Source organism: Echinops telfairi, unplaced genomic scaffold (genome assembly GCF_000313985.2).
Source record: "Echinops telfairi isolate 266 unplaced genomic scaffold, ASM31398v2 ScPeMD7_5592;HRSCAF=6446, whole genome shotgun sequence".
NCBI classification, from domain to species: domain Eukaryota; kingdom Metazoa; phylum Chordata; class Mammalia; order Afrosoricida; family Tenrecidae; genus Echinops; species Echinops telfairi.
The window spans coordinates 22,577,142-22,592,415 of record NW_022109491.1 but is presented as its reverse complement, the minus strand read 5'-3'; the positions used below and the strand labels follow the sequence as shown (position 1 = coordinate 22,592,415).

The window sequence follows — 15,274 nt, the reverse complement described above, 5'->3', positions numbered from 1 at the left end:
TTGCCTCCTTTGCCATGATACCAGAAGAACTAGCTGGTAACAGGTACCATTACTGGTAATTTTGAACAAAGAATCTATTAAAAACCCTGATCAAAAAGGAAATAACGCAGAATAGGATTTAAAATTCTCATGGTCTCCAAACTTTCTGGAACCATCCAACTTGGATGAAATCTTGAAACTAGTGTTTTGAAATAATCTTTAAACCTCAAATTCAAAATATCCCCTGGAGTCCTAAAACCAAAAAAAAAAATAATTTAGGTTACCTAGTAAAGAATGTCTGCCTTGAGCATTGTGGTCATAAAATTTTTTATTGTCTTTATTAATCTGTTAATGGGGATAATTAATGCAAAATACTTATATCTATCCTATATTGTAGAATTTCCCATCATAATACAGTTATTTTATTTCAATGAAATATTTTTGTATTACTTTAAGCTCATTACATGTTTATCATTTACATTTTATATACTGACATGCACAAGTTTAGCACTTTAAATAAAGTGACTAGATATAAAGCATTTTCCTTTTATACTCGTATTTTCTTAGAAAAATTTTGTATACCATGAATAATGTATATTTGCATATTTTTTCTGATTATCAGAGCACTGTGCTTTTTTTTAACTGTTCCTATATAAAAACATATATATTTTTTTATTCATTTTATTGGGGGCTCATACAACTCTTATCACAATCCATACACACATCAATTGTGTCAAGCACATTTGTACATTCACTGCCCTCATCATTCTCAAAATATTTGCTCTCCACTTAAGCCCTTGGTATCAGCTCGCATTGTGCTTTTTAAAGAGCCATCTTTGTGGAATCAGATTAACAACAAACTCAAAAGATTAGACAAGAACAATAGGCTGTAGTAAATTTATGCAAATGGAGGAGAAACAACTCAGAAAAAAAAGTTAAAATGGGTGCAAAATTTGAGAAATGTTGCATAATTCCAAAACCACTGTAGAAAGCGATCTGGTAATACCTCAAACAACTAGGAATAGAAAGTCATATGATTCAGCTGGGCATAGACTTAAAGAAGTAAGAGACATAACACAGACAGACACCTGTACCCATCCACATTCATCACAGCACTGTTCATAATAGCAAGAAATTGGAAAACAGCCAAAAATGCCCATCTGGGAAGAATGGATAAAGAAACAGTATATACACACAATGGAATACTATGCATCACTAAAATTATGTTGCATGAAGTTGGATAATCACAAAATGACAAACACTGTATGAGACCACTACAATAAAGATAAAAACCCAAACAAAGATTTACATATCAAAGGGAACAGAACCTGAAGGCAAAGGAGGGAAGATGAAGCAATGGAGAGGGATGATAGGTGTGGATTTGGGTGAGAGGGAGAATGGAGAACCACAAAAGGGAGACATGGGGGTGGGTGGAACAGTCTAGTGGTATAACAGTGAGGGAACTGATGAGTAAGTTGAACTCTTGAATGCAGAGTTGGTGGTCTGAAATGTAAACCTCTCACTCAATTCACAATTTAAGAAATATGTAATCAATCACTGAGTTGTATTATGCAGAAACTTGAATTTGTGGATATGATTTTGCTTTGTATTATTCACAACAATAAAGTATTTTTTTTAAAGAAGAAGAAAGTTCAATATCCAACAGAAGTTCAAAACAAGAGAATAGTGATAACAAATAAGATAACATTTGAAAAAGAGTACAAGAACACTTTTTGGTACAGCAGTGCAGTTAATTATTGAATATGGCTCTCCTAGCCATAGTCTTTGTTACTCCCACCAAACGCCTTTTTCTGGGTAGCTCTGGGTAAGAGAAGGTAGAGGAAAGTACTGACAGCATTCAGTTGTGAGTGAGTGTTAACAGACTTCATAGTCATTGCCATCCTGCTGGGGATAAAATGAGTCCTCTCAGCAGCAGAAAGGGAGGATCTTCCACCAGCAGGGCAGAAGAGCCAGGGTGGAGTACATCTTTTAGACCCCAAGATCCCTATGTATTGAACCTCCTTACCCCAGGAGAGAGCTGTGACACCAGAGGGCTAATAGGAGTGGCACACCTGCGGCAGCAACAGAACTTAGAGGCAGAACATGAGACAAAGCAGCAGACTTCCCAGCCCACAAGCAAGTAAAGCTTAGTGCGTGTGGTGGGGACGAGGGCATGTGGAATGAGGTGCTTCTAGGCGCCTGGCTTGGTGACCCACAGAGTGAGAACTAAGCATCTTCAGTCCAGAGACTGAAAGGGTCTACTAAGTACCTAGATAATGAAGGGGAAAAAAGACTCTCTCAAGGTTTCCACACTCAAAAATCAAACTCCCTGCCATGGAGGGTTGTTTCTAATATATAAGAACTCTATGTATAAAGCAGGGCAGAGCAGCCCCTGTGAATTTTCTGAGATTTACTCTTTACGGGTGTCAAAAGCCTCCTTACTCTCCCTCAGAACAGCTGGTGGTTTGGAACTGCTGATCATGTGGATTGAAGCCCAACTTTTAAGCACTACACCATCAAGGCTCCTGTCAAGGCTTAGTATCATGAAATTTCAGTTCGAGGAAAAAGAGCTGTTCCTAAGGGCCTTCAGAAGAAAAACCAAGTTACATAAAATATCAACAGCTCAACAGCAACTAGGATGCTAGAAGACAGTGAAGTGATGCCTTCAAAATTCTGAAGCAAAACTGGTCAGTGTAGAATTCTATGCCCCGCCAGACTACTAACTTGGCATTAGAGTAGAACAAAGATATTTTTCAGGTAGGCAATAACTCAGAATAGACATCTCAACATCTTTTCTTAGCATTCTACTAGAGAGAGTCCTTTAGAAAAACAGAGGAGAAAATCAAGAAAAGAGAGAAGAAATCCAGGAAGAAAAGGAATGAGCTGAGAAGAATGGCCAAGTCTCAGTCTGAGAGTTTTGCATCATCAGGGAAGAGAAGTGGGGCAGGTTGGGGTAGGATGGACTATATGAAAGTGAGACCTTCAGAAAAATAATGAAGCTGACAGACTACTTGATGTGCTTAAGCATTTGATGAGAAAAAATTCAGAGGAAATAGTTAATGCTACAAAAAATATGAGACAAAAAGACAATTGTTAAAAATAAAAAGATTGTGTACAACATAGGAAAAGTAATCATAGTTACTGCTTTCCCCAGCAGTAAATATATTTTTCAGAAAGTTCATGGAATAGTGAAATGAAGAAAAAAAATTCTCCAGGAATTTTTTTAAGCCTCTTATATATAGTCATCAAACCTAGGTTTTAATAATAAAACAGGACTGACTCAAACTGTAATGTAAACTCCCTTACGATAATGGGGCAAACAAGTGTGAAAAATAATATATATTGCCTAAAATGTATGTTCTATAAAACAGCAATATGAAATCTTTAGAAACATGAAAATAAAAACTACCAAAAGCCAGGAAGCTGCTGCTTCAAAGAACTTGAACAGGGGTTGGGAAGAGAGATAGGACTACTAGTCCCACGATAAACTTTTTGGAAACATTTTTTGTTTTGTTTTGTTTTGTTTGAATAAAATACACTAACAGTGACCGGTAAAATTTCAGATGCTTTAATTTTTTTTTCTCTTGGCTTATTTCAATTTTCTATAATAATCCTGTAGTACTCACATAACTTAAAAATACTAAATGTTGCATTGTTTATAATGAAAAGCCACAGCTGTAAGTGGTAAAGAACCTGCACAAATCAGGAGGGGCTGAGCTGCATAGTCTCCTTCAGGACCTTACCTTTTATTGTGGTCAAAATGAAGAAAGCAATGAGGGTGTTGTTGATTGCACAGGTAGACTTGGCAACACAAGATAAGACCGTGTAGGGATTTAGGAGGTAGCTGGGAAAGAACACACATATTTGCCATTAATAATCCTAGTCAGTGAACTGGGAAGTTCTGGCCACCACAGCCAGTGAATTAAAAAGGTTTACTAAATTTAGCATACTCAAAGGAAAACAAATTCTTCTCTGTCAGTCAGTATGGATACCTATATATTTATCTACCCATTGCATTTAATCATTACAGATATCACAGAAACAAGCAAAAACATTTCTATTTAAGAAATGAAGAAATAAAGATTCAGCCATTAAGAAACTTGCCCAAAGTCTCATAAGCTAAACAAATACATTCAAAATCAAGTCTTTCTAATTCCCAAGTCTTTATTCTTTCTATTTAAGATTTTAAGAACGATAACATTCTAGAAATTACCACAAATCTTTAATTAATTTAAATTGCATTTTTAAAACCTTTTTGTGAATTGGGTGAAGTTTTACAGAAAAGTTTTACATTCAGCAATTCAAACATATTCCTCTCATTCATTCCAATCCTCTCAATGGGTCATCACTTCCTCCCAGGGTGTCCCGTTTTCATTCCTCCTTCTTCCTGAACCTTCAGAACTTTGTCCTTGGGTCAGTGTTGCCCTTGTGATCTCAAATGGTTCTCATGCCTCGCCATTATAGTTCCCCTTATAGACCTGCCTATTGTTTAGCTGAAAATTGAACAATGGAGTAAGTTCAATTTAGTTTCAGATCTGAAAGGTGATTAAGGGTCAAGGTTTCTAGGGTTCCACCAGTCTCTAACCAATAAACCTGGTCTGTTATAATTCTGTGTTTTGTTCCACATTTCCGCCCCCCCCCCCCCCCCTATTCATGACCTTCTTACTGTGATCCTTTTCAGAGCAGTTAGTAGTGGTAGCTAAGTACCATCGAGTTCTTTTGAAGACTGATGCTAAAGTGGGTCATTAGTCCACTGGACTGTTTTTACATGTCTTTGATTTTCATCACTCTTCTTTCCTCCAAACTAGAAGACCAATAGACGCACTTCATGAGCTGTTACAACTCCAGTCACTATTCACCAAAGTAAGTTAAAAAACAGTATCTTTGTGAATTATGTTATGCCAATTAACCTTAGTGTCCCCTAAGACTGTGGTCCTGAGCTCCCAGGTCCAGCAATTCATTCTCTCAAGGTGTTTGGCTAAATCTAAGAAGTTTTCATAATTCTGTCCACTGTATGCTCCACTACAGTCATAGATATATTTATAACAAAAGTAAATACCCATATACAAACACCCTCTGACAAACATATATTTGTGGGCATCTACCATTTTGGTGGCACTGTAGGATAAATGTTGGGCAACAAGTTGGGTAGTTCCAACCCACCAGTTGTTCTGTGGGAGAAAGATGAGGCTATCTGCTCCCACAGGAACCCTGGTGGCATAGTGGTTATGCATTGGGCTGGTAACTACAAGGTCAACAGTTTGAAACCACCAGTCACTCCGTAGGAGAAAGACAAGGCTTTCTATTCCCACAGAAAGTTAGTCTCAGAAACTCACAGGGGCAAGTTCTAAGCTGTCCTATAGGGTCGCTATGAGTTGAAATCGACTCAATGACAGCAAGGGAGTGAGGGTGGTGAGCTTACAGTTTGGTAAACTCTATATAGGATCTCTGTGAGTTAGAATTAATTTGATGGCAGTGGGTTGTTTTATTTGTTAACTACCACTTTCCTTCCCACATCTTTCAGTCTGTGTGTCTACTCATACCAAAAGCTATATATCTTAAGAAGGGTTCCAGCTGTCTCTGATAAAAAATAAAAACAAGAAAATACTTTTTTGCTTGATCAATTTCCTAAGTTCTGACATACTCTAACTTACTGCCATTGAGTCAATGCTGACTGATAATGACCCTATAGGTTAGGGTAGAATTGCCCTGTGAATTTCTAAGACTTTAACTTTCTGGGAATAGAAAGCCCTGTCAGAGCAGCTGGTGGTTTGGAACTTCTGTCCTTACAGATGCCAGACCAACTCTTAACCTCTATGCCACGAGACCTCCTGATAAGCTCTGGCCTAGGCAACACCAATCCAGGAAGTCAGAGCACAGCTTAGATTTAGCCCTTTTGGTAGTCAAACCATATCAAATGAGCCAGACTCCAACACACAAGTATCTGATGAATTCAACAAGCCAGCTCCTATAGGATGCTATGACACTTCTTGACTTTCCTCTGGGAAAAAAACAAAACACCGAGGGTTTTCTTGAAGTGGGAAGGGATGGACAGAGAATGTGAATTTTAAATGTCTCTGGATAGGAAAATCTTACATAGTCAAGATAAATATAATTTGTTTCTATCCTGCTTCCACAAAGGATGTGAGGCAGCTAAAAAGAGAATACATAACAAATAATTAATAGCAAAACTAAAAACAGAAATATAGAATCCAAAACCAGGGAAAAAATTAGTAAATGGAAAAAGTAAAGGGCAGGGAAAGGGCCAAACAGGTCTTCTCCAGGCCTGTATGAATCCATTTCAAATCCATCTCTGAGTTTCCTGGCACCCAAAATGAAAAGGGAGACCAGTTGCATAATTCTGATTATCCAATAGGAAGAAAAATATCAGTATCTCAGGAAGAGATCATAATTATTATCCACAAATAAAGACTTTAAATCCAATACCTCCCAGGACCTTTAAGATTAGTAGCTCTAAAGCCAGACCTAGAAAATCTTGGTGGTTGCTGTTTTTTTTCCCCTCAGTAGTTCTAGATAAGCTTATTATACAATCTCTAATGAAATGGCTGCTGTTATTATAAAACTACCTCCTAGAGACATGAGTCCATAAGGGATTCATAATGTTGCTAAACCTCTAGTTCTCTTAGGTAGTTCCGACCAGTAGTTCTGAAATACATAAATGTGAACTGATAGCCCCAGACTTTTTGGTGCAGCAGAGTAAACTAAGTCAGTGCTAAATACCAGATGATGTTCAAGCAACAGCAGCATAATCATCTATCTGGGATACTGATATTCACACGTAAATCAGGGAGTTGAATGAACTATCCCCACAAGGGCCCTTCTAATCCTGGAGTTCTGAGGTCCTGTTTTCCTACAGGGTAACTTATCGGCATTATTGTGTATTCCTAGCAACTAGTATACTATTCATATTTAGTGACTATTAGTTGACTAAATAGTTATTCAAATGTCTATGTCAGGAATATAAATGGAAAAATTATATTTTAGAATTATATTATAACTAAGCTGAAAGAGTTAAACTTATTGGAAGCACTGGGAACTCCTAGAGAATCCTTTCATAGACCCTCAGTAAGTGCTACTCCTCCACATTGGTCATTCACTCTAGGATGGGTCAAGTTTGGCACTTCAGTTTTCTGAATTACAATAGAGCAATTAATTTGTACAACAAACAGAAGAACTGCTTGAAAAAAAATCACATAAAGATCAGAATTTTATTTGATTTATACATCAAACTGAAGAACATTTTGTGGGTGGGGGGCAGGGGGTGTAGAAATACTGATTACAAGAGGGCTGGAGCTCAGATCAGCACCAAGTCAAAAAGCATTTGTGAAAGGTTTGATTGTGCATATCCCTGTGTGAGTCTTTGTCCCAACAGAGACAGAATGGCTCTGTGTTTTTGGCTGGCTAGAACCCAGTTGTGCAACAGAACTACAGCAAATACTTGATGACTAAGATTGCAAATCTCAAAAATACAACAAAACAGCCTGGGAAAGTCTCATCAGATTTTCCGCACACTTGTTGGCACCGAGTTCTTCTTTGTCAGGAATACTTACAACAGGGCCACTTTCAAAGGGATGTAACGCATTTCCATTGGGGTTCGGATGAGTTCAGCCACATCTGGGGCATACTGGTCCAGTTCCAACAGGAGTTTCTGTTTTTTAAACTGGAAAAAAAAGTGAAACAGTACACTTTCCATTGCTTTTAGGAGGAAGAGAAAAATTCTTTCCATGGCCCACCTGTCCCTGCCTGTGCTATTCCTACTTCTCTCAGCTCTTCTCACACCTACTGCCTTCCCACTTTTTGAGTTTCACTACCATGAAAATACCAGTATTTTCCTCCCAGAACTTTGCATTTCATCCAGTAAAATCTCATCTTCCCCTCTAGTTATCTCCCATACTTTCCCTGCCCTCATTTTGATTGGGAGCTCTTACAAATATTATAACAATCCATACTTCAATTAGATCAAGCACAATTATACAATTGTGATGTTGGCATCATCATTTTCAAAAGATTTTCTTCTTGCATTCTTTATTATCAGCTCCCCTTTACCCCTGCCCTCCCCACCCTACCCCCCTAGAGCCCTTGTTATATTAAATATTATTATTCCATTTTTTCCCTCACATCTTACAACATCCAATGCATCTGTTCACCTGCCATTCTGTTATTCGTTCCCCTTAAGTGTGGCCATACAGTCGTCATTGCTATCAGTTCCCATTCCCCGTCTCTCCCCCCTCTCTTTCTGTACCCTCAGGGAATCATTACTCCCAATACTATTTCTGAAGGGTTTATCTATTTTGGATCTCATGCACAGACCTTAATTATACAAGTGAACATATGCAGGTCTAACAGGGTTAATGAGGTAAAACTAAGACCATAATAATAGGGGGAGGAAATATTAAAGAACTAGAGGATAGTTATGTGTTTCAACAGTGCTATACTGTACCTGCATATATCTTCCCTTCCGCCACAGTCTTTACATCTTATCTAAATTGTTACTTTCTGAAGAAGACATTCATGACCTTCCTGACTAGGTAAAATCCCCTATCATACACAAACTCTTTATAGCACCATTTACTGGTATAACTCTTACTTATTCATGTTATTATTTGACTAAAGTTTATCTCCCTCATGATCTTACATATTCCATAAGCCTAGTAACTATGTTTGTTTGACCTAATGTATTCCCAACACCTGGCACAGTGAGCAATCAATAAGCACCAGGTGAATGAATAAATGAATGCATGAAAGTGACAACGTTCTTAGCCATTTTGAAAAGCTACCAGTGCTGAGAAACGATGTACAAATGCGCTTTACACAATTGATGTGTGTATGGATTGGGATAACAGTTGTATGAGCCCCTAATAAAATGTTAAAAAAAAAGAAAAGCTACCAGTGATCTAAGTTCCAAAGTTCCATCTGCAAGCTGAAATATTTTTCAGAGTGGAATGCTCCTGTCAGTGTCACACTATCTTGGGTTTCCTTCCTCACTCTCCTGTTTGAAGCTTTTGATTCCATGGAGAAAGGGGGAAATGTGCCTGGTGAAGGAGGAGGAGGGCTGGGTGTGGCTGGACAGCTGGAGAGTCAAGATGAAGTGGGATGGGATGGAAAGTTCTTGGTTTCTCCTGGTTGGTCACAAGTTCATGGGTGTGTTTGAGAATGAAAAAACAAAAAGATTAGGCAACTTTACAAGCAAATATGAGTCAGAATATAGATGGGTGACCCTACTTTAATGGTCATGGAATTTTAGACTGTACGTAATCAACACAGTATTCAGAAAGCCAATGTAGCAAGCATCCAGCTATCTGTACAAGGTCACAAGGATTTAATGATGAAGAAAGCCGGTCAAAATATACATTTTATGTAAAACGTGTGTTGCACTGTTCACATAAAAGCATACAAAATAATATTATATGCTATTTGGGAATACTATACACAAGTAAAGTAAAATTGTGAAGGGGCTTCAAAATTCCATTATCTTTTTATTCCATTTTCTCCTGGACTTTATGAAGCCCCCTTGTATAGGCCATATATGAAAGTGAACAACAATAAATTTAGAGGAGGGGTTACTGGCAAGAGAGGAACAAACGAAACAATCAAAGAGAGGCACCTCTCTGAGTAGTGTTTTCTTTCCTATAAGCTGAAAGTAGATTCACAAGCATGTACATACTACAATATAATATTTATCATAGATCTTTTTCAGTTTTTCTGTATTGCACAATTATGAAATTTTAAAATGACACCTTAAAGAGCATCATTCAGTTAAAAAGAACCCAGGAGTCATCATAGAGATACCCCAGATTTCTCACATAAGTTTAAGTAGAACATAATCAAAAAACCTGAGCTTCAAAAGCTTCTTGCTCACCTCTGATCTCAGGTGTTGGTAGTTTTAGATAGCTAGAGTGGTGGGAATGATCATCAATAAGGTTTTGGTTTTTTTTAACCCACTGGCATTTTATTTTTATTTTTTTAATCACTTCATTGGGGGTTCATACAGCTCTCATCATAATCCATCCATACATCTATTGTGTCAAGCACATTTGTACATTAGTTGCCCTCATCATTCTCAAAACATTTGCTCTCCACTTAAGCTCCTGGTATCAGTTCCTCAATTTTTCCCCTCCCTCCCTCATGAACCCTTGATAATTTATAAATTATTATTTTGTCATACCTTACACTGTCCGATGTCTCCCTTCACCCAATTTTCTGTCGTCCATCCCCCAGGGAGGAGGTTATATGTAGATCCCTATAATCGGTTCCCCCTTTCCACCCCACCCTCCCAGTATCGCCACTCTCATCACTGGTCCTGAAGGGATCATCTGTCCTGGATTCCCTGTGTTTCCAGTTCCTATTAGTACCAGTGTACCTCCTCTGGTCTAGCGGGATTTGTAAGGTAGAATTGGGATCATGATAGTGGTGGTGGGGGGGAACATTTAGGAACTAGAGGAAAGTTGTATTTTCTTTTTTTCATTTTAAAACCTCTTTATTGTGAGTGACAGTGCACATTAGTTTTCCATTCATCCACTTCCCTGGCATGGAACAGCTCTTCTTCCTCTGCTGTTTCCTGTTTCTTTTTTTGTTTTTTAATCGTTTTATTTTTCATCGTTGCTACACTGCACCCTGATTGGCTCGTCTCCACCCCGAGACCCTTCTGTAAGGGGATGTTCAGTTGCCTACAGATGGGCTTTGGGTCCCCACTCTGCACTCCCCCTCATTCACAATGATTTGATTTTTTGTTTTTTGATGCCTGATACCTGATCCCTTCAACACATCGTGATCACACAGGCCGGTAGAACCCTTGATAATTATAAATTATTATTATTTCTCATGTCATCACTAATATTTCTGCTGCCATTCGCTGCTCAGTATAGGCCTATCTGGCTTAAAGCTGTGTTGTTAAATTTAAAGGTTAAGATAAACACTAAGCCTTAGTGATTAAGGAAACCTTCTCAAGAGAGAAGTGTTGGCTCAGCAAGCACAGCTTCGTGAGACAACTGCAGCAGTAGTAGAAGGAAGCTAAGGGTCCTAGGCATCTGATGTCTACTGCGCGTGAGGTCCAAAAGGAAGGCTGCTAGAAGGCTATAGGAAGTTCCTTTAGGGCAGGCAGAGACAGGTGAGAATGCAGACGCAGGCCCCAGTGTGAAAGCCAGCCAGCAGGGCTGCAGTGCGAGATGGTGACACCAAAGGGATGTGCAAACCATGGGCAACGGTGACACTGTGCCAGCAGTGAAAGAAAGGTACTTCCTGTAACTCCAGTCTTCAAAAATACTCTAAAACAGAAAGGTTTTAGGATAAGGGGCAGTCCAGGAGGGAAGGGTCCCCAGAGTGTCTGCTACCTCTCTTTTTGTCTCCTTTCATCACACAGCACAACTTCAAAGGCCCAATAAATACACAGTTCCCTCAACACAAACAAAATCCCTTTGAAAAATCTCCATTGCATCCAGCGAGAGTCAGAAAGTTGGCTAGCTAACCAAAGAAATCTCTGAGCCTGTGCACCTCAGACAGCTTCAGGCCTGGAACGGAATTCATCCTCGTGGCACAACTTGCAGCCAAACAATAGCCAGTGAACACTAACACCAGAGAGGTACACATTCCTTAGAACAACCAATTATACAACACCCAAAGGGCAGCATTTGCCCAAGAATAAAGCTCAGAAGTCAGGAAGGGATGAGAGAGGAAGCGGCCTGGAAATGGTAAATACAGAGAGGATGTGAGCAGAGTGCTAGCATGTTGGAGGGGATTGTGATCAATGCCATGAATCAGATTATGTGTGTACAGGGATTAATAAAATGAAACTAGATACTAAAGAGCACATATGTATAATTCCACTTAAATATAAGTTAAAAAATAAGCAATGAATGAATGGATGAGGCTTTAGAGTACAATTAAAAAACCCAAAGATAAATTTCTAGCTGTATTCATCAGCTTTGAGACTGATGCAATACAAAGAGCTCACAGGTAAGGTTAAAAGTGCCCTGAAGGTGAGTTACATGAGTGTGTTACCTTTGTGGGCATTAATCAAGTTGTACACAGAAGCCTGTACAATTTTTTTGTATGTATTTTTCAGCATAAAAACTCCTAGGGCAGTTTTCCTCCCACTCTGCCTTATCTCACATTCTTATCCCTTGAAAGATTTTATTTTACAAGGAGATAATTCTCCTACTTCAGATTAAAGAGCTTTTTCCTAACCACTGAAAGTGTTTCTATTCCCAAATGGATCCCCCAAACCCATGGTGTAAAAGCAAAGAGTCCACCCCAACCCCATCTCCAACCGTGAGCCTCACCACATTCCAAATTCAGGAGACTATATTCCAAATATATAACTCTCTAATTATAGCAAGGGAATACAGGTTTTTATCACTCCCTTATCACGCTATTTGAAGCTTTCTAGATTTGAGTGTGATTCCAAAAAGGAAGTACATTTCAGCAGAGATCAGTTAGTCACACTAATAGTGTTTTTGTCAAGTGAGAAGGACGTAAAATGCTACGAAAATCAACTGGCCACAATCAAACAGCATTCATATTCATCACCAACAATACTAATATGTTTTCATAAGCATGAAAAATACAAGATATGGGCCCATTCTGATGGTTAAAGCTTAATTTTTGAGCACCCTTATTTGAGGAAGGCTATGGATGAGTGACCACCCAAAATCCATTTGGAGAGTCCCTGTGTCGATAAAGCCTCCATTGAATTCCTTCTGACCAATACCCAAAGATGTGGATAATCTGAGGGCACTCAGGTAGAATACGCTGGAAGGTGGATTCCCTCCACCTCTCTCCCACCTCTAGTTTGTCTTCTGCTATTTGTGCATTTTCAGTTATGTGTGATAGCATGTTTATGCCCCTAAATCTATCCATTTTTTTTCACTGATGATTTTTATACTTTTAGGTCTTCGATCTACCTTGAGTTCTTTTAAATAAAGTATGTGATATGGGTCCTGTTTCATTTTCCTACAAGTGTATATCCAGTTTTTCCAGCACTATTTGTTAAAAGAGACTATTATCATCCCCATTTATAGCCTGTTGTCTGTAAGAGTAGACAGTCATATCGTTCTCCCATGGGAGCAGTGGGTGGGTTTGAACTACCGACCTTGCAGTTAGCACCCCAAGGCTTAACCCACTACACCAGCAGGATTCCTTAAGTTGACCATAAGTGGATGGATTTATGGATCCCAATTATGCTTCATTGGTCTATGTGTGTACTGTTGTGCCAGTACCAGGGAATTCTGACTACTATAGCTGCATACTATGCTTTCAGATAAAGAAAGTGTATGACCTCTTACTTTGTTCCTTAGCAGTGCTCTGCTGATTCTAGTCTCTTTCCTTTCCATATAAAGTTGGTGATTAGCCTTTTCATTTCTTTAAAGAACCATGTTAGAATCTGGATTAAAACTGCATGATATCTATAGGCCGTTTTGGGTACTATTGACATTTGATAATGTTAAGTCTGCCTATCTATAAGCATGATATGCTCTACCATTATGTAGATTTCTTTTGGTTTCTTATAGTATAGCAATGATAGACTTCATAATCAGGATTGCCACAAAACTTCAATTTGTAAAAAATGCAATTCTGCAAAACACAAAAAAGTGAGAGGCAATAAAATAATGTGTGCCTGTATACTTTCTATGCATAAAAACAAACACTTGCAGATACACAATATCTTTTTGTTTCACAATAATATAGGGGATTGGGACCATGAATGTATATGCAGCTGGGTCTTACACCGACCTCTGTCTCCCTTCATACAATTTTCTGTTGTTTGTCCCCCTGGGAGGCGGTCATATGTCAACCACTGTGATCACTTCCTCCTTTCTCATGCCATCTTCCCCTTAGTCTCCTGGTATCGCTACTCTCAATATTGGTCGTAAGGGGTTTATCAGTCCTAGATTCCCTGTTGTGAGCTTTTTTAATCATTTTATTAGGGGCTCATACAACTCTTATCACAATCCATACATACATCAATTGTGTAAAGCACATTTGTACATTCATTTGCCTTCATCATTCTCAAAACATTTGCTCTCCACTTAAGCCCCTGGCATCAGCTCCTCATTTTTTCCCCTGCCTCCCGGCTACCCTCTCCCTCATGAACCCGTGATAATTTATAAATTATTATTGTGTCATATCTTGCATTGTCCGATGTCTCCCTTCACCCACTTTTCTGTTGTCCGTCCCCCAGGGAGAAGGTTATATGTAGATCCTTGTAATCGGTTCCCCCTTTCTACCCCATCCTCCTGCCACCCTCCCGGTATCACCACTCACACCACTGGTCCTGAAGGGATCATCCTCCCTGGATTCCCTGTGTTTCCAGTTCCTATCTGTACTAGTGTACATGCTCTGGTCTAGCCAGATTTGTAAGGTAGAATTGGGGTCATGATAATGGAGGAAGGAAGCATTAAAGGACTAGAGGAATGTTGTATATTTCTTCAGTACTATACTGCACCCTGGCTGGCTCGTCCCTTCCTTGTGACTCTTCTGTGAGGGAATGACCAATTGTATACAGATGGGCTTTGGGTCTCCACTCTACCACCACCCCTCTCATTCCCATCGATATGACTGTTTGTTCTGGGTCTTTTGGTGCCTGATACCTGAACCCATCGATACTTCATGATCACACAAGCTAGTGTGCTTCTTCCATGTGAGCTTTGTTGCTTCCCAGCAGATGGCCGGTTGTTTATCTTCAAGCCTTTAAGACCCCAAACACTATATGTTTTGATAGCCAGGCACCATCAGCTTTCTTCACCACATTTGCTTATGTACCCATTTTGTCTTCAGCGACCGAGTTGGGAAGGTGAGCATCACAGACTGCCAGGTTATTAGAACAAAGTGTTCTTGAGTTGAAGGAGTACTTGAGTAAAGGCCCAATGGCCATCTACTACCTTGATATTTAACATATATGTACATAGATCTATGGCACTATCATTATATATATTTACCTATGTATGTGCCTATATATATGCCTCTATAAATGTCCTTTGCCTCCTAGTTCTTTACTCTATTTCCTTTTACTTTCCTCTTGTCCCACAATCATGTTTGACCTACATTTGGCTTTCATTCATTCCTCTCACTACACTGCACTTGATCAAGCCTCATCAGGCATCCTACACCCCCATCACCATTGATTTTAGATCACTTGTTGTTCCCTTGTCCCTTCCTTTCCCCCTCCCTCCTCTCTCCCAAGTACCTCCGGAACAGATGGTCCCGTTGTTTTCTCCTTGGGATTGTTTATCCTCCCTATCTTATATAGATAGACCTCCTCCCTGGGGGACAGACAACC

The 15,274-nt window shown here is 39.2% G+C and overlaps 1 protein-coding gene across 1 annotated transcript in view; it reads right to left on the bottom strand.

The window, feature by feature from the left end:
• PIGU (phosphatidylinositol glycan anchor biosynthesis class U) overlaps nucleotides 1-15,274 on the bottom strand; it is a 117,259-nt gene that overhangs the window by 57,503 nt on the left and 44,482 nt on the right. The window contains exons 6-7 of the mRNA XM_004697936.2: nucleotides 7,551-7,660; nucleotides 3,723-3,823 (exon numbers count right to left, since the gene is read on the bottom strand). Of these exons, the coding sequence (XP_004697993.1) occupies nucleotides 3,723-3,823; nucleotides 7,551-7,660 (211 nt within the window). The remainder of the gene's footprint in view (nucleotides 1-3,722; nucleotides 3,824-7,550; nucleotides 7,661-15,274) is intronic.